General features: G+C 52.8%; 1 protein-coding gene across 1 annotated transcript in view; it reads right to left on the bottom strand.

The window, feature by feature from the left end:
* Positions 1–9,277: 9,277 nt before the first annotated feature.
* The window catches only part of LOC140198483 (choline transporter-like protein 4), a 102,072-nt gene continuing 91,840 nt past the window's right edge, over positions 9,278–19,509 (bottom strand). The window contains 3 exon segments of the mRNA XM_072259569.1: positions 9,278–9,387; positions 9,757–9,775; positions 10,659–11,670. Of these exon segments, the coding sequence (XP_072115670.1) occupies positions 9,278–9,387; positions 9,757–9,775; positions 10,659–11,670 (1,141 nt within the window).

The following is a 19,509-nucleotide window of genomic DNA, read 5'->3' on the forward strand; positions in this document are numbered from 1 at the left end:
AAAATGCTGAAGGAACTCAGCAGGCCAGGCAGCATCTAGGAAAAGAGGATGGTCAACATTTCGGACGGAAGCGTCACTTGAACTCTTTCCCACAGATGCTGCCTGGCCTGCTGAGTTCCTCAAGCATTTTGTGTGTGTTGCTCGGTTTTCCAGCATCTCCAGATTTTCTCTTGTTTGTCAATAAATTATGGACCTGTATTTCCAGATCCATTTGTTCTACTACACTCCTCAGTGCCCTACCATTCATGGGGTAAAACCGACCCTGGTTGGTCCTGCCAAAGAGCAAAACCTTGTACCTGTCTGCATTAAATTCCATCTGCCATTTTCAGCCCATTTTTCCAGCTGATGCAGATTCCTCTGTGACGGGGTCCTGAATTACCCCTATGAACTGTGCTTTTGAAAAGCGAGAGAGAGGTATTTAACACCAACATCTGGTTTTGAAAAGAGAGAGAGACGAAGACTAACTTTTGGACTGCCACTTTAAGGCACGAGGAGGAATTGAGACTAACTTTTCTGCTGAGTTGGAGAGAGAGAGGGCACCGAGTAGCTCATAAGTCACTATGGTGACCGAGGGCGACGTTATTTGATGGACAATCGATGTTATAGTTTCTCTGGAGTGTGTTTATTTTTTACAAGGATATTTGCTTGCTTGTACACTCTTACACAGACAAAGGAAGGAGGAGTTATTTGAATGACAGTTGGTACTCAGTATGGTGAGAGAAATAGAAGGTCAGATGATAGACCTGAGACACATAGTTTTGGACACTGAATGAGCTTTGTTGTGCCCACAGAAAAAAGTGGGTTTTTGGAGGATCGATCAGTGGCTCTTGCAGTGAGGAAAAGGGAGTAACCGGTGGGGAGTTGTCCATGTGTCCAACCTTTGCCTGGGTTGATGATTCCACCGCAGAAAAACGGTCCCCTTTGTTGAAGTCACAGTCGGTGACTTAAAGGATTTCAGAGGACCATGGGAAGATTGACGGTGTCAGCTCATCTGAAGACTCAAATCTCTCCCTCTCTCTCCCCATCACTACTCAACTCAATACCACGAACTGAACTTTACTCATCATTGTAAGGCTATCTATTTACCCCTAGACTTGAAGAAGCTTGGTTTTTCATATATATTTCCACACTTACTGATATACTTACTTATATATAATCATTGCTAACCTGTATGATTTATCTGCATTTTATATTACTGTATTGCATAGTTACTAATAAATAATATTAGTTAAGAGCAATACTGCACTCCAAAGTGTTTTCCATTTCTGCTGGTTCTTTAACCCATCATGGGGTACGTGACACCTAACAAGCTTTGATAGTTTTTCTCACTATCCACTACACCCCTAATCTTGGTGTCATCTGCAGATGTGCTGATCCAGTTAACCACATGATCATCCAGATCACTGACATAGATGACAAACAACAAGGGGCCCAGCACTGGTCCCTGTGGCAGAAAACTAGTCACAGGCTTCCCGTCAGAACAGGAACCATCTCCTACCACTCACTGGCTTCTCCCACAAAGCCAACGTCTGATCCAGTTTACTACCTCCTCCTGGATGCCGAGTGATTGAACCTGGCTGCACCTTCTCGACCAGTCCTAGGGATTATATAAATGCATATTCTGCATCATTGAATTTCTTTACTAATATTCTAAATGGGTTTGTATGGGAACGGGCTGGGCATCCAGCCATGGGAGGGAGGCATCAGGACTCATTCTGTGAATGTGTTGCGTGTGACTGTACTGTAGCACCCTGACCCCATAGTAATGCTGTCGCATTTGGCTGTATTCATGAGAATTCATGTATGGTTGAATGAGAATTAAACTTGAATTGAATTTAGAGGAAAAAAAATCTGTAGATTGCCTCAAGATTCGGGGGAGTAAACTTGGGATGAAGAAAAGGAAGAACTGCTTTTCCCAAAGAGTGATGAATCTGTGGAATTCTCTGCCCAGTGAAGCAGTGGACCTACCTCAGTCAAGATATTTAAGACAAGGTTGAATAGGCTTTTACATAGTAGAGGATTTAAGGGTTATGGGCAGGTAGATGGAGATGACCCCATGGCCAGATCAGCCATGATCTTATTGAATGGCAGAGCAGGCTCGACGGGACAGATGGCCGACTCCTGCTCCTGTTCTTAAAGAGAGGAGGTGAGAGGTGGGGAGAGGGGAAAGGGCAGAGAGTTGGAGGGAAGGAGGAGAGGTGGGGGGTGGGTTGAGAGGTTGGTAGAGTGGAGCTAGGGGGCGAGATGGGGCGATGTGCATGTTAAAATCTCTCATGACTATCATGACATTGCCCTTTTCTATTTCCCATTGTAATCTGTAGTCCACATCCCAGCTACTGTTGGGAGACCTGTATATAACTGCCATCAGGGTCCTGTCACCCTTGCAGTTTCTTAACTCAACCCACAAGGATTCAACATCTTCCGTTGAGAGGGGGTGAGAGGGAGCATGAGGGGACAAGAGGGTGAGAGAGTGATAGGGAGGGGGAGAAAGGGAGACAATAGACAATAGGTGCAGCAGTAGGCCATTCGGCCCTTTGAGCCAGCACCGCCATTCACTGTGATCATGGCTGATCACCCACAATCAGTATCCAGTTCCTGCCTTATCACCATAACCTCTGATTCCGCTATCTTTAAGAGCTCTATCCAGCTCTTTTTTGACAGCTTCCAGAGACTTGGCCTCCACAGCCTTCTGGGGCAGAGCATTCCATATATCCACCACTCTCTGGGTGAAAAAGTTTTTCCTCAACTCCGTTCTAAACGGCCTACCCCTAATCCTTAAACTGTGGCTTCTGGTTCTGGACTCACCCATCAGCGGGAACATGCTTCCTGCCTCCAGTGTGTCCAATCCCTTAATAATCTTATATGTTTCAATAAGATACCCTCTCAGCCTTCTAAATTCCAGAGTATACAAGCCCAGTCGCTCCAATCTTTCGACATATGACAGTCCCGCCATCCCGGGAATTAACCTTGTGAACCTACGCTGCACTCCCTCAATAGCAAGAATGTCCTTCCTCAAATTTGGAGACCAAAACTGCACACAGTAATCCAGGTGTAGTCTCACCAGGGCCCTGTGCAGCTGCAGAAGGACCTCTTTGCTCTTATACTCAATTTCCCTTGTTATGAAGGCCAGCATGCCATTAGCTTTCTTCACTGCCCGCTGTACCTGCATGCTTGCTTTCAGTGACTGATGTACCAGAACACCTAGATCTTGTTGTGCTTCCCCTTTATCCTAACTTGACTCCATTTAGATAATAATCTGCCTTCCTGTTCTTACCACCAAAGTGGATAACCTCACATTTATCCACATTAAGCTGCATCTGCCATGCATCTGCCCACTCACCCAGCCTGTGTGTGAGATGTGTGGAGAGAGGGGGAGACAGTGGGAGAAAGGGGGATAGGTGTGGAAGAGAAGGGCAGGGAGGGGGAGAGGGTGGGTGAGAGGAGGTGAGAAGGGGAGAGGGAGGAGTGAGAGGTGGGGAGAGGGAAGAGCATGATAGAGAGGGAAGGGGAAAGTGGGGAGAGGTGTGTCGAGAGAGGCACAGAAGCAAGAGAGAGGGGAGGGGAGTATGGGGAAAGAGGGGAGAGAGGGAGGTGTGGAGAGAATGGGCAGAGAAGTAAGAGGGGGAGAATGGGGGAAGGAAGTGTGGGGAAAAAGGGGAGAGAGTTAGAGAGGTAGAGGGGGGAGAGAGAAGGAAAGGGTGAGAAAATGAGGGAGAGAGGTGGGGAGAGTGGGAAAGAAGGGGAGAGGAAGAAAGAGGGGAAGGTGTGAGATGGAGTGGGGTAGATGGGAAGAGTGGTAGGTAGAGGGGGGAGAGTGTGGGGAGAGTGGTAGGTAGAGGGGAAGAGTGGAGAGATGATCAGGAGTGAGATGGGGAGACAGGGGGTGAGAGTGGGAGCAGTGGGGGTGAAGTGTAGCGAGGTGGATAATGCGTGAGGGAAGGGGGAGAGTGTGAGGAGGAAAGGGGAGAAGAGGGTGGAGAGGTGGGGAGAGTGGAGAGTTGGCTGGGAGGGCAAGATGGGGAAGAGGGGAGAGTGGTGGGTGAGTGAGGGAGAGAAGGGGAGCGAGGTGTCGAGAGGGTGGAGATAGGGCAGAAATATGGGGGGAGAGAGAGAGGGAGGGCAGAGTGGGTTAGAGAGGGGAAGAGAGTGAGAGGGGGTGGGAGAGCAGGGAAGATAGTGAGAGAAAGGGGAGAAGGGGTTGAGAGAGGTGGGAAGAGTGGGAGAGCTGGGGAGAGAAGGTCAAGGAGAGAGGAGGAGTGACTGGAAAGAAGTGGAGGGGAGAGAAGGGGGAGTGAGTGTGGAGAGAGGTAGGAGAGGGCAGAAAGGATGAGAGAGAGGGGGGCAAGGGGGAGTGAGGGGGAGAGGGGGGGAGAGAGGGGGCAGAGAGGGAGGAGAAAGAGAGATAGGCTGAAGCAGTGGGGAAGAGGGGGCATAAGGGGGCCAGGTGGGGAGGGGGGAGCGAGAGAGGTGATATGTGGGGGAGGGGGAGAAGGGGAGGGGAGTTGATGTGGAAGATGGACTGAGAGGGAGAGGCAGAGACGGGGATACAGTGGGCATGAGGGCTGAGAGGTGGGGAGAGTGAAGAGAGTGCTGGAAAAAGAGGGGAAGATGGGGAAGGGAGAGGGGAGAAGTGTGGAGAGAGTGTCAGAGAAGCGAGAGAGGGGGATGGGGAGGCAAGAGGGGTAGAGGGCCGTGAGGGGGGAAACGGGGAGAGAGTTTCAGAGGGGAAAGTGGGGGAGAGGGTGGAGAGTGGTAGGGAGACAGCAAGAGAGATGGGGGGGTGATTCTGTGAGAGAGGAGTGGGGAGATGAGAGGGTGTGAGGGGGACAGAGGATGGGGGAGAGTAGGAGAGAGGGGAGGGGTGAAACATGGAGAGTTGGAGAGGGTGAGGGGAAGTGGGGGGAGAGGAGGAATATGGGCAGAATAAGAGATGAAGGGGGTAGAGGGGAGGGGTGAGATGTGGAGGGAGGTCGAATGAGGGTGAGAGAGATGAGGGGGCAGGGGAGGAGGAATGTGGGAGAGTGGTGGGGAGGGGAGAGAGAAGAGAGGAAGAAGGGGGGTGAGGGTGAGCAATGGGGAGAGAGGGGAATGGGTAAGAGAGGGAAGAGGTGTGGAGAGAGGGTGAGAGGGATAGAGAGTAGGGAAGGGGAGTAGTGGGAGAGGGGATTTGAGGGGGGAGGTAAGGAGGTGGGTAGAGGGGGCCAATGTGTGATGGGAGGGGGAGAGGTGGGTGTGAGTGGAGAGAAGGTCAGGGAGGGAAGGTGAGGTGGAGCGTGGCAGGGGAGTGAGGGCGGAGGTAGTTCCAGGGGGTCAGTGTGGACATGGTGGAGGATTACAAATACCTGGGGATATGAACTGACAATAAACTGGACTGGTCAAAGAACACTGAGGCTGTCTACAAGAAGGGTCAGAGCCGTCTCTATTTCCTGAGGAGACTGAGGTCCTTTAACATCTGCCGGACGATGCTGAGGATGTTCTATGAGTCTGTGGTGGCCAGTACTATCATGTTTGCTGTTGTGAGCTGGGGCAGCAGGCTGAGGGTAGCAGACACCAACAGAATCAACAAACTCATTCGTAAGGCCAGTGATGTTGTGGGGATGGAACTGGACTCTCTGACGGTGGTGTCTGAAAAGAGGATGCTGTCCAATTTGCATGCCATCTTGGTCAATGTCTCCCATCCACTACATAATGTACTGGTTGGGCACAGGAGTACATTCAGCCAGAGACTCATTCCACCGAGATGCAGCACTGAGTGTCATAGGAAGTCATTCCTGCCGGTGGCCATCAAACTTTACAACTCCTCCCTTGGAGAGTCAGACACCCTGAGCCAATAGGCTGGTCCTGGACATTTCATGATTTACTGGCAAAATTTACATATTACTATTTATGGTTTTATTACTATTTAATTATTTATGGTGCAACTGTAACGAAAACCAATTTCTCCCGGGATCAATAGAGTATGACTATGACTGTGACTATGAGAGAGCTGGAGAAGCAGACGAGGAAGAGAGGGCGAGTGAAATAGGAGAGACAGAGGGAGAGGGAGGTGGGGAAGAGAGAGAGGGCGGAGTGGATAGTGAGGAGAAGAAAGGGGTAGAGGGTGGGGGAGAAAAAGGAGAGATGGTTAGCAAGGGGGGAGAGGGGTCGTGGAGGGTGAGAGGGGAGAGAGAGGAAGAGAGATTTGGGGAGTTGGTGGGGGAGTGGGGGTGAGAGTGGGAAAGAGGAGGAAAAAGGGAGAGGGGTGGTGGGGAGAAAGGGGGCTAGGGAGCAGGAGGGAGGGGGAAAGGAGGTGAGAGATGGCGAGAGCAGTCGGGAGAGGGCAGGGTGAGGTAGAGAGGGGGGCATGAAGGGGTGTGCGGAAAGAGGGATAGAGTAGGGGGGACGGGCGAGTGACAGAGAGTGGAGGGAGAGAGTGTAGTGGAGGTATACAGGGGGAGAGGTGTGGAGAGGGTGAAAGGAGTGCGAGAGGGGTAGAGGAAGAAGGGATGAGAGAGGAGGAGAGGTGAGGCGAGTGGGGGGGGCGAGGGTGAGAGAAGAGGAGGGGGAAGAGGGAGGAGAGTGGGAGAGTGGGAGAGGGGGAGGAGCGAGAGCCAGGGAGAGTGGGGGAGAGGGGGAAAGAGGTGAGGAGAGCAGGGAGAGGGGGGAGAGAGGGCAAAGCGGGCTGAGAGCAGGCGGGGAGGGTGAGAAGTCAGGGACAGAGGGGTGACGGGTAGAGAGGCTGAGAGAATTGGAAGTGAGGGGGAGAGACTGGGAGAGGTGGAGAGGAGGGGGGAGAGGTGTGGAGAGGAGGGAGGGGCTGGATAGGAGGGAGAGGGGTGGGGAATGGGGGATGGGTGAGGTGGGTAGAGAGGTCGAGAGAATAAGCAGTGAGGGGTAGAGACGGGGAGAGAGCGGGAGGTGGGGGGTAGTTGACAGGGGTAGGGGAGAGAGCGGGAGAGGTGGGAAGAGAGAAATGGAACAGTGTTGGGGAGAGGGCGCGAGTGGGGGAAAGTGGGAGAGATGGGATGGTGGTGGGCAGAGAGAGGTAGAGGGGGCAGAAAGGGCATGAAGGGGAGAGGGGGACAGTTTGAGAGAGGGGGAGAGAGGGTGGGTAGAGAAGTGGACAGAGTGGTGGGGGTGGAAGTTGGAGGGTGTAGAGGAGGAGAGTGAGGGGAGAGAGGGGGTGAGGGAGGAACTGGCTTCTAGTTTAAGAAGGTGCCAGTGAATTTCAGCGACATTTGACTGGTGACGAATGAAACTAGGAGAACAGCTAACTACTTTGCTAATTACTCTTTTTCTGGCAAATGATCATCGCAAACAATAGTCTGCTAAATGCAGGCAATTTGTTGTGGCAGAACTCAGGCAAGGCAGGGCAGGGCGAGGCAGCGGGCCCATCGCCAAGAGCGAGGAAGATCCACGGTCCGACCGATTCAAGTGCCGGGCCGAATCAGAAAGGTCAGGCACAAGCTGAATCGAGGTGGCTGGGTCCAGGCCCCAGAGTGTGTCAAAGCCATGACCCCGCTGTTTGCTGATGATTTAAGCACTGTGCTGAATTGGTAACAATGGGTGCAGGCTGAATTGAGGCGGCAGGCCCTAGGCCCTAGGACCCAGGGCCCAGGCCCCAGGACCCAGGACCCAGGCCCCAGGCCCCAGAGCCCATCGAAGTGATGACCCCGCTGTTTGCTGATGATTTAAGCACTGTGCTGAATCGAGGCGGCTGGCTCCAGGCCCCAGAGCTGAACCCAATGTTTCGACAACCATTTACGTGGCAGACAAAATTGGAGAGGCACCATCTTGAGCTGAAGATTGAGCAGGCTTCAAAGATAAGTATTCCTGAGCAGACATCCCACCTCTCCCGGAAGTTCCGGGAGTCTCCCGCATATGAATAGTGGCTCCCTGATGCCCACAAATTATATACAATATCACGGAAACCAATTTTTTTTGAGAGCGCGCGAACGAGAGAGCGCGAGAGCAAGCAAGCAAGAGCGTGAGAGAGAAAGCAAGCGACCACGAGAGAGAGAGAGAGAGAGAGAGAGCGCACTCGAGAGAGGGCGCCGTGGCAGAGTGTTCCAGAAAAAAAAGAAAATATAAAACGTACGTCACCCCAGACTACACTAAAGTGTACCCCTGCCTAATAGGGGTCAAAAATAATGACAGTGTTGCTCGCTGCACTGTTTGCAACAGTGACTTTTCTATTGCCCATGGTGGGTTAAAATGTAAAAGACATGTTGAGGTGAGTTTAACAGGTGTCATTCGTTCATTAGCATAGCTAACGTTATTTAAACTAGCTGGCTGGCTGCTAAGGAGCTACTCTATTGCAGACATCCCACCTCTCCCAGAAGTTCCGGGAGTCTCCTGCAAATTGATGGTGCTACCTCCCTGAAATCAGTTTTTGCAGGGTGGGATGTCTGCCTGAGGGCCATCCCACTGGGGATGCCCAGTCACGGTCAATAGGTTTAATGCTTAAAAATGTAAATAGTGTCATTTAATTTAAAATCCAGTACATCTATCATCACATTCGTTTTTCTGTTTTGGGAGTAACATCATTTTAAAGGCACAAATCGCAAAAAGTGCAATAATTCCCTTTCCCCCACCCCTCCCCGTCTATTCAGGGCTCATTGAGACCGGGCTCTACGGAATGAAGAAGAAGGTTTCACAGACCCCTTGCCACATGGTCAACAAGGTGCAGCGGGGTGGGAGGGGGGAGCATCCCAAGGTAATCATTCGACCAGGCAAGGTAGGAGGTACGATGGAAATGTGTGGCCATTTTTTGGCAATTCCCAAACACTTCCCTCAGCTCCACCGTGGCTGGTCCCAAGCCCAGTTGGGAGAGGAGGACGATTGGACGTGGAGCCAGGTACCCCATCTCATAAAAACCAAGAGCTGCATAAACCCCAAAGACTTCATCCGTGGGAGGGGAAGGAACGGGCTGCTCTTGGAGTCAACTTGGAAGATTGGCTCAGGACTCCGGCAAACTGCTGTCAACAGCCTATGCCCCAGTAGGGGTGATGGGGCAGTTTCATATTCTACAAACTGGATTGCAAACGAGAAATGGGTGCAATTCATCTGTACAAAGTTACTCAGTCTCACCAGTTAGTGTGCAACATGGACATGTGTGGGGGGGAAGAATTCTACCAGAAAACGTATCCGTAAGTACCTCCTGCCCCTTTCTTTGCCCCCCACCCACCCACCCAAAAGGCTCTGGCAGTCACTGGCAAATTACTGTTTGTGTAATTTCTAAAGTGCGGGGGTGGTAAGAGGGTTGGAGCTGGGCTGGGGGAGGGTTGCTGGGTGGGGGTTATTTCCCCTTCTTCGGGGCCTTGTTCTTCTTGTTCAAGATCTTCATCAGGGATTTGGACATGTAGTACGGTTTCTCGAGAGAGCCATCGTTCCGCTCGAGGTCTTCCACTGTGGGTGAAGAGAGAAGCAGAGAGAGAGGGAGGTCAATGCTGAAGTGTCACCCCTCCTGGGAGAGTGAGACCAGGATGTACGTCCCACCCTGGTTTGTCCTCCCAAAGTGCAACGTCACACATGTGTGTGCATTAAATTCCATCTCCCATCTACGGCCCACTTTCCCAACTGATCCAGATCTTTGCAAGCTTTCATAGCCTGGGCATCCGGGAGCAGGAGGGTGCAGGTGCGAGATTCCTAGCCAGGATTTGGGATATTGAAACGCAGGGACACATCACCATGCAATGGGGCAGGAGGGGTTGGGAATCCCTCCTCGCAAGCTGTGATCAATGTTGGCTCCAGTGCGACCGAAGGATGTGACATTACCTCCGAGGTGAGGAGATCTCTGCTTAACAAAAGAGAGGAAGGGAGTTGGTGTGAGGGCCCAATGTTATTGAAACCTGTCAAATATTGTAAGGCCTTGATAGAGTGGATGTTGAGAGGATGTTTCCTATAGTGGGCAGAGTCTAGGACCAGAGGGACCAGCCTCAGATTAGAGGGACGTCCATTTGGAACAGAGATGTGGAGGAATTTCTTTAGCCAGAGCATGGTGATTGTGTGGAATTCATTGTCACAGATGGCTGTGGAGGCCAAGTCACTGGGTATATTTAAAGTGGAGTTTGATAGGTTCTTGGTTAGTCAGGGCGTCAAAGGTTACAGGGAGAAGGCAGGCGAATGGGGTTGAGAGGAAAAATAAATCAGCCATGATGGATTGGCGGAGCAGAATGGCGTAATTGTGCTCTTACGTCTTGTTGTCTTCTGGTCTAATGACCTCCCCCATCCTTGTCCAACAGGTCTGAGGGGCTGAATGACTGCTTCCCCCCTCTCACTTTTTTGACAGAGACTATGTTTTCACTGGAGAAGGAAGTGGGCGTCAATTGGGATAAATTTCTTCCCCAGAGGATGCTTCATAAGATTAAGACTAGTTTTATGCGTCACAGGTATGTCGAACATACAGTGAAATGCATTGTTATTGTCAAATCAAATCAGCAAGAATTGTGCCAGGGGCAGACCACAAGTGTTGCCATGTTTCCTGCAACCGTCCACCACTCCCGAACCTTGATCCGTACATCTTTGGAATGTGGGAGGACACTGAAGTACCCCGGAAAACCCCAGGGAGTCAGGGGGAAAACTTACAGGCGGAGGCGCGATTCAAACTGCAATTGGTGATTGGTGACACTGTGATGTGATTGTGCTAACCTAATTGCAACACTACTATGATGCCTCACATTCCCGTGGGTCCTGGCCGTGCTGGGGATGGGATGGGAGAGGTTGCTGTTCACATTCCTGTGGGTCCTGGCCGTGCTGGGAATGGGATAGGAGAGGTTGCTGTTCACATTCCCGTGGGTCCTGGCCGTGCTGGGAATGGGATAGGAGAGGTTGCTGTTCACATTCCTGTGGGTCCTGGCCGTGCTGGGAATGGGATAGGAGAGGTTGCTGTTCACATTCCTGTGGGTCCTGGCCGTGCTGGGAATGGGATAGGAGAGGTTGCTGTTCACATTCCTGTGGGTCCTGGCCGTGCTGGGGATGGGATGGGAGGGGTTGCTGTTCACATTCCCGTGGGTCCTGGCAGTGCTGGGGATGGGATGGGAGGGGTTGCTGTTCACATTCCTGTGGGTCCTGGCCATGCTGGGGATGGGATGGGAGGAGTTGCTGTTCACATTCCTGTGGGTCCTGGCAGTGCTGGGGATGGGACGGGAGGGGTTGCTGTTCACATTCCCGTGAGTCCTACCCACACTGGGAATGGGACGGGAGGGGTTGTTGTTCCCATTCCCGTGGGTCCTGGCCACACTGGGAATGGGACGGGAGAGGTTGTTGTTCCCATTCCCGTGGATCCTGGCCACACTGGGAATGGGACGGGAGAGGTTGTTGTTCCCATTCCCGTGGATCCTGGCAGTGCTGGGAATGGGACGGGAGGGGTTGTTGTTCACATTCCCATGGGTCCTGGCTGTGCTGGGAATGGGACGGGAGGGGTTGTTGTTCCCATTCCCATGGGTCCTGGCCACACTGGGAATGGGACAGGAGAGGTTGTTGTTCCCATTCCCATGGATCCTGGCTGTGCTGGGAATGGGACGGGAGGGGTTGTCCACATTTCCGTGGGTCCTGGCCACACTGGGAATGGGATGGGAGTGGTTGCTGTTCTCATTCCTGTGGGTCCTGGCCACACTGGGAATGGGACGGGAGGGGTTGTTCACATTCCTGTGGGTCCTGGCTGTGCTGGGAATGGGACGAGAGGGGTTGCTGGATGAAAGACATGGGAAGAGTCATGAGAGATTCAGAGGGTGAGGAGCTATCCTGAGCAGAGGAATCTCCTCTTCCCCCAGAGCAGGTTGCTCTACAGTCTGGGTTTAGGCGCTGAGGAGTGGTAAATTGTGCACGAGGTGTTGCATTTGGTAAGACACACCAGGGTACAGCGAGCGTTGTGGCCCTGGTGGGAGTTGTGGATAAGAGGGACGTAAATGGCTCCTTGAACATGGAGTCACAGGTTGACAAGATGAAGAAAGCTTCTAGCACACCGACCTTCATCAGTCACGTCAGTGAGTACAGGAGTCGGGATGTTGGGATCCTTCCTGTTGTTATTGGCCCTTTTCCAGCACCTTTCTCTATATGCGCCCTCGATGGTGGGTAGGCTGGTGCCGGAGGTGCGTTGGGTAGTTTTGACCACCGTTGTACAGCCTCCCTGTCTGCCACAGTGCAGTTTCCATAGCAAGCAATGACGCAGCTGGTCAGGATGCGTCTACCGCGCATCTGTGGAATGACGTGTGTACGGTTCCACGCACCTCCACCCACCACTACTTTATCATTTCCTGTCAGTCACTTTACGTACAGATACTCCTGTGCCTAGGGTCATATTATGGACATACATCAGCTATCTTATCTATTTATATTTATTGTGGGTTATTTTTGTGCTGTATCAGTTTTGGGCACGTGGCTAAGTGGTTAAGGCATTGGACTAGCGATCTGAAGGTTGTGAGTTCGAGCCCCAGCTGAGGCAGCGTGTTGTGTCCTTGAGCAAGGCACTTAATCACACATTGCTCTGCGACGACACTGGTGCCAAGCTGTATGGGCCCTAATGCCCTTCCCTTGGACAACATCGGTGTTGAGGAGAGGGGAGACTTGCAGCATGGGTAACTGCTAGTCTTCCATACAACCTTGCCCAGGCCTGCGCCCTGGAGAGTGAAGACTTTCCAGGCGCAGATCCATGGTCTCGCAAGACTAATGGATGCCTTATTTTTATCAGTTCCAGAGTGACAATGACTTCTTTTTCCTTTACACATGTGCACTGGAAATGACGTTGAACAATCTTGAATCTTGGATGTGCACAAGATGTTAGTGAGATGGCACCTGGAGGAGAGTTCCGGTCTCCCCGTTTTTGGAAGGCAGTCATTCAGCTAGGAGGGGTGCAGGGAAGATTTCTGAGAATGTTCGAGGATGTGAGAACCTGAATTAGAGAGGGATGGTGGGCTGGGCAAGACATTGTCCATGGAACGTAGGGGATCTGACAGAGGTGGATAAAATCATGAGTGGTGTAGGTAGGTAACCGTACTGTCTTCCTCGCAGTAAAAGGCAACCAAAGACTGGAGGATACAAAGAGGGCCTTTGACACTTCGGCCTTCATAAATCAAAGTACTGAGTACGGGAGGTGGGATGTTATGTTGAAATTGTATAAATGGCTGCTGAGGCCGAATTTGAAGTATTTTGTGCAGTTCTGCTCACCTGCCTGCAGGAAATATATCAGTAAGATGGACAAAGAGAGGAGAACTTTAACAAGGGTTATAGGGAGTGGTTCAATAGACTAGGACTTTATACCCTGGAGAGAAGGAAAACGAGGTGAGATTGAGTTGAGGGATACAGAAATTATGAGGGATATAGATAGGGTATGAATGCTGGGGTGGTGATACCAAAAGAGGAGTAAGGTACTCCGTCGCTCTGCGACCCTATAGGTCACCCTTGGGCTAGATGTAACCCCTGCTGAACCCCCTGAACAGGGTCACGCGAAGCCATGGGAGCAGGTGGTGGGTGGTCGTATGAGCAGCCAGTGCATATCATGTCCTGGTTATGCGACCACCGACACCAGGCAGACAATCTCTGAACGGTATTGATAATGGCTGGAGTCACCCGTCTTGTAAAGACACTGCCCGGGAGAAGGCAACAGCAAACCACTTCTGCGGAACAATTTGCCAAGAACAATCATGGTCACGACACAGGATAGACCACATCACACAACACAGGATGATAATGAGGATTAGGACAAATGCAAGCAAGCTTTTCCACTGAGGCTGGGTGGGACTAAAACTAAAGGTCATGGGTTAAGAGTGAAATGTTAAAGGAGTACATGACAGGGAACTTCCTCACTCAGACGGTGGTGAGAGTGTGGAACAAGCTCCAGATGGAAATGGTGGATGCAATATTGATTTCAACATCAGAGAAATTTGGATATGTGCATGGATGGTAAAGATATGGAGGGCTATGGTCTGTGTGGGTGGATGGCGCTAGGCAGATTAACAGTTTGGCTTGGACTGAGTTGGCCAGATGACCTGTTTCTGTTCCAGAGTGCTCGATGACACGATCTACTGATGACAAAGGTGAAGTGATTTTAATTAATTCAAGGGTTCAATACCCGAGGACAAATTCTTCACCCAGACCATGGGATGATTACAGAGCAATCTAGCACAAGATGTGATGGGTGCAGGTACATTGACAACATTATCCGGTATTGGGGAGGTACATGGATAGTCGAGGGTACGGGTACACGGATAGTCGAGGGTACGGGTACAACGTTATTGGGGAGGGACACGGATAGTCGAGGGTACGGGTACAACGTTATTGGGGAGGGACACGGATAGTCGGGGGTACGGGTACAACGTTATTGGGGAGGGACACGGATAGTCGAGGGTACGGGTACAACGTTATTGGGGAGGGACACGGATAGTCGAGGGTACGGGTACAACGTTATTGGGGAGGGACACGGATAGTCGAGGGTACGGGTACAACGTTATTGGGGAGGGACACGGATAGTCGAGGGTACGGGTACAACGTTATTGGGGAGGGACACGGATAGTCGAGGGTACGGGTACAACGTTATTGGGGAGGGACACGGATAGTCGAGGGTACGGGTACAACGTTATTGGGGAGGGACACGGATAGTCGAGGGTACGGGTACAACGTTATTGGGGAGGGACACGGATAGTCGAGGGTACGGGTACAACGTTATTGGGGAGGTACATGGATAGTCGAGGGTACGGGTACAACGTTATTGGGGAGGGACACGGATAGTCGGGGGTACGGGTACAACGTTATTGGGGAGGGACACGGATAGTCGAGGGTACGGGTACAACGTTATTGGGGAGGGACACGGATAGTCGGGGGTACGGGTACAACGTTATTGGGGAGGGACACGGATAGTCGGGGGTACGGGTACAACGTTATTGGGGAGGGACACGGATAGTCGGGGGTACGGGTACAACGTTATTGGGGAGGGACACGGATAGTCGAGGGTACGGGTACAACGTTATTGGGGAGGGACACGGATAGTCGGGGGTACGGGTACAACGTTATTGGGGAGGGACACGGATAGTCGGGGGTACGGGTACAACGTTATTGGGGAGGGACACGGATAGTCGAGGGTACGGGTACAACGTTATTGGGGAGGGACACGGATAGTCGGGGGTACGGGTACAACGTTATTGGGGAGGGACACGGATAGTCGGGTACGGGTACAACGTTATTGGGGAGGGACACGGATAGTCGGGGGTACGGGTACAACGTTATTGGGGAGGGACACGGATAGTCGGGGGTACGGGTACAACGTTATTGGGGAGGTACATGGATAGTCGAGGGTACGGGTACAACGTTATTGGGGAGGGACACGGATAGTCGAGGGTACGGGTACAACGTTATTGGGGAGGGACACGGATAGTCGAGGTACGGGTACAACGTTATTGGGGAGGGACACGGATAGTCGAGGGTACGGGTACAACGTTATTGGGGAGGGACACGGATAGTCGGGGGTACGGGTACAACGTTATTGGGGAGGGACACGGATAGTCGAGGGTACGGGTACAACGTTATTGGGGAGGGACACGGATAGTCGAGGGTACGGGTACAACGTTATTGGGGAGGGACACGGATAGTCGGGGGTACGGGTACAACGTTATTGGGAGGGACACGGATAGTCGAGGGTACGGGTACAACGTTATTGGGGAGGGACAGGGATAGTCGAGGGTACGGGTACAACGTTATTGGGGAGGGACACGGATAGTCGAGGGTACGGGTACAACGTTATTGGGGAGGGACACGGATAGTCGAGGGTACGGGTACAACGTTATTGGGGAGGGACACGGATAGTCGAGGGTACGGGTACAACGTTATTGGGGAGGGACACGGATAGTCGAGGGTACGGGTACAACGTTATTGGGGAGGGACACGGATAGTCGAGGGTACGGGTACAACGTTATTGGGGAGGGACACGGATAGTCGAGGGTACGGGTACAACGTTATTGGGGAGGGACACGGATAGTCGAGGGTACGGGTACAACGTTATTGGGGAGGTACATGGATAGTCGGGGGTACGGGTACAACGTTATTGGGGAGGTACATGGATAGTCGAGGGTACGGGTACAACGTTATTGGGGAGGTACATGGATAGTCGAGGGTACGGGTACAACGTTATTGGGGAGGGACACGGATAGTCGAGGGTACGGGTACAACGTTATTGGGGAGGGACACGGATAGTCGAGGGTACGGGTACAACGTTATTGGGGAGGGACACGGATAGTCGAGGGTACGGGTACAACGTTATTGGGGAGGGACACGGATAGTCGGGGGTACGGGTACAACGTTATTGGGGAGGGACACGGATAGTCGAGGGTACGGGTACAACGTTATTGGGGAGGGACACGGATAGTCGAGGGTACGGGTACAACGTTATTGGGGAGGTACACGGATAGTCGAGGGTACGGGTACAACGTTATTGGGGAGGGACACGGATAGTCGAGGGTACGGGTACAACGTTATTGGGGAGGGACACGGATAGTCGAGGGTACGGGTACAACGTTATTGGGGAGGGACACGGATAGTCGAGGGTACGGGTACAACGTTATTGGGGAGGGACACGGATAGTCGAGGGTACGGGTACAACGTTATCGGGGAGGGACACGGATAGTCGAGGGTACGGGTACAACGTTATTGGGGAGGGACACGGATAGTCGAGGGTACGGGTACAACGTTATCGGGGAGGGACACGGATAGTCGAGGGTACGGGTACAACGTTATCGGGGAGGGACACGGATAGTCGAGGGTACGGGTACAACGTTATCGGGGAGGGACACGGATAGTCGGGGGTACGGGTACAACGTTATTGGGAGGGACACGGATAGTCGGGGTACGGGTACAACGTTACTGGGGAGGGACACGGATAGTCGAGGGTACGGGTACAACGTTATTGGGGAGGGACACGGATAGTCGAGGGTACGGGTACAACGTTATTGGGGAGGGACACGGATAGTCGAGGGTACGGGTACAACGTTATTGGGGAGGGACACGGATAGTCGAGGGTACGGGTACAACGTTATTGGGGAGGGACACGGATAGTCGAGGGTACGGGTACAACGTTATCGGGGAGGGACACGGATAGTCGAGGGTACGGGTACAACGTTATCGGGGAGGGACACGGATAGTCGAGGGTACGGGTACAACGTTATCGGGGAGGGACACGGATAGTCGAGGGTACGGGTACAACGTTATCGGGGAGGGACACGGATAGTCGAGGGTACGGGTACAACGTTATCGGGGAGGGACACGGATAGTCGAGGGTACGGGTACAACGTTATCGGGGAGGGACACGGATAGTCGAGGGTACGGGTACAACGTTATCGGGGAGGGACACGGATAGTCGAGGGTACGGGTACAACGTTATTGGGGAGGGACACGGATAGTCGGGGTACGGGTACAACGTTATTGGGGAGGGACACGGATAGTCGAGGGTACGGGTACAACGTTATTGGGGAGGGACACGGATAGTCGAGGGTACGGGTACAACGTTATTGGGGAGGGACACGGATAGTCGAGGGTACGGGTACAACGTTATTGGGGAGGGACACGGATAGTCGAGGGTACGGGTACAACGTTATTGGGGAGGGACACGGATAGTCGAGGGTACGGGTACAACGTTATTGGGGAGGGACACGGATAGTCGAGGGTACGGGTACAACGTTATTGGGGAGGGACACGGATAGTCGAGGGTACGGGTACAACGTTATTGGGGAGGGACACGGATAGTCGAGGGTACGGGTACAACGTTATTGGGGAGGGACACGGATAGTCGAGGGTACGGGTACAACGTTATTGGGGAGGGACACGGATAGTCGAGGGTACGGGTACAACGTTATTGGGGAGGGACACGGATAGTCGGGGTACGGGTACAACGTTATTGGGGAGGGACACGGATAGTCGAGGGTACGGGTACAACGTTATTGGGGAGGGACACGGATAGTCGGGGGTACGGGTACAACGTTATTGGGGAGGGACACGGATAGTCGAGGGTACGGGTACAACGTTATTGGGGAGGGACACGGATAGTCGGGGGTACGGGTACAACGTTATTGGGGAGGGACACGGATAGTCGAGGGTACGGGTACAACGTTATTGGGGAGGGACACGGATAGTCGAGGGTACGGGTACAACGTTATTGGGAGGGACACGGATAGTCGAGGGTACGGGTACAACGTTATTGGGGAGGGACACGGATAGTCGAGGGTACGGGTACAACGTTATTGGGGAGGGACACGGATAGTCGAGGGTACGGGTACAACGTTATTGGGGAGGGACACGGATAGTCGAGGGTACGGGTACAACGTTATTGGGGAGGGACACGGATAGTCGGGGGTACGGGTACAACGTTATTGGGGAGGGACACGGATAGTCGGGGGTACGGGTACAACGTTATTGGGGAGGGACACGGATAGTCGGGGTACGGGTACAACGTTATTGGGGAGGTACACGGATAGTCGAGGGTACGGGTACAACGTTATTGGGGAGGGACACGGATAGTCGAGGGTACGGGTACAACGTTATTGGGAGGGACACGGATAGTCGAGGGTACGGGTACAACGTTATTGGGGAGGGACACGGATAGTCGGGGGTACGGGTACAACGTTATTGGGGAGGGACACGGATAGTCGAGGGTACGGGTACAACGTTATTGGGGAGGGACACGGATAGTCGAGGGTACGGGTACAACGTTATTGGGGAGGGACACGGATAGTCGGGGGTACGGGTACAACGTTATTGGGGAGGGACACGGATAGTCGAGGGTACGGGTACAACGTTATTGGGGAGGGACACGGATAGTCGAGGGTACGGGTACAACGTTATTGGGGAGGGACACGGATAGTCGAGGGTACGGGTACAACGTTATTGGGGAGGGACACGGATAGTCGAGGGTACGGGTACAACGTTATTGGGGAGGGACACGGATAGTCGAGGGTACGGGTACAACGTTATTGGGGAGGGACACGGATAGTCGAGGGTACGGGTACAACGTTATTGGGGAGGGACACGGATAGTCGAGGGTACGGGTACAACGTTATTGGGGAGGGACACGGATAGTCGAGGGTACGGGTACAACGTTATTGGGGAGGGACACGGATAGTCGAGGGTACGGGTACAACGTTATTGGGGAGGGACACGGATAGTCGAGGGTACGGGTACAACGTTATTGGGGAGGGACACGGATAGTCGAGGGTACGGGTACAACGTTATTGGGGAGGGACACGGATAGTCGAGGGTACGGGTACAACGTTATTGGGGAGGGACACGGATAGTCGAGGGTACGGGTACAACGTTATTGGGGAGGGACATGGATAGTCGGGGTACGGGTACAACGTTATTGGGGAGGGACACGGATAGTCGAGGGTACGGGTACAACGTTATTGGGAGGGACACGGATAGTCGAGGGTACGGGTACAACGTTATTGGGAGGGACACGGATAGTCGAGGGTACGGGTACAACGTTATTGGGGAGGGACACGGATAGTCGAGGGTACGGGTACAACGTTATTGGGGAGGGACACGGATAGT

The sequence above is a fragment of the Mobula birostris genome, chromosome 5 (assembly GCF_030028105.1).
Source record: "Mobula birostris isolate sMobBir1 chromosome 5, sMobBir1.hap1, whole genome shotgun sequence".
NCBI lineage: Eukaryota > Metazoa > Chordata > Chondrichthyes > Myliobatiformes > Myliobatidae > Mobula > Mobula birostris.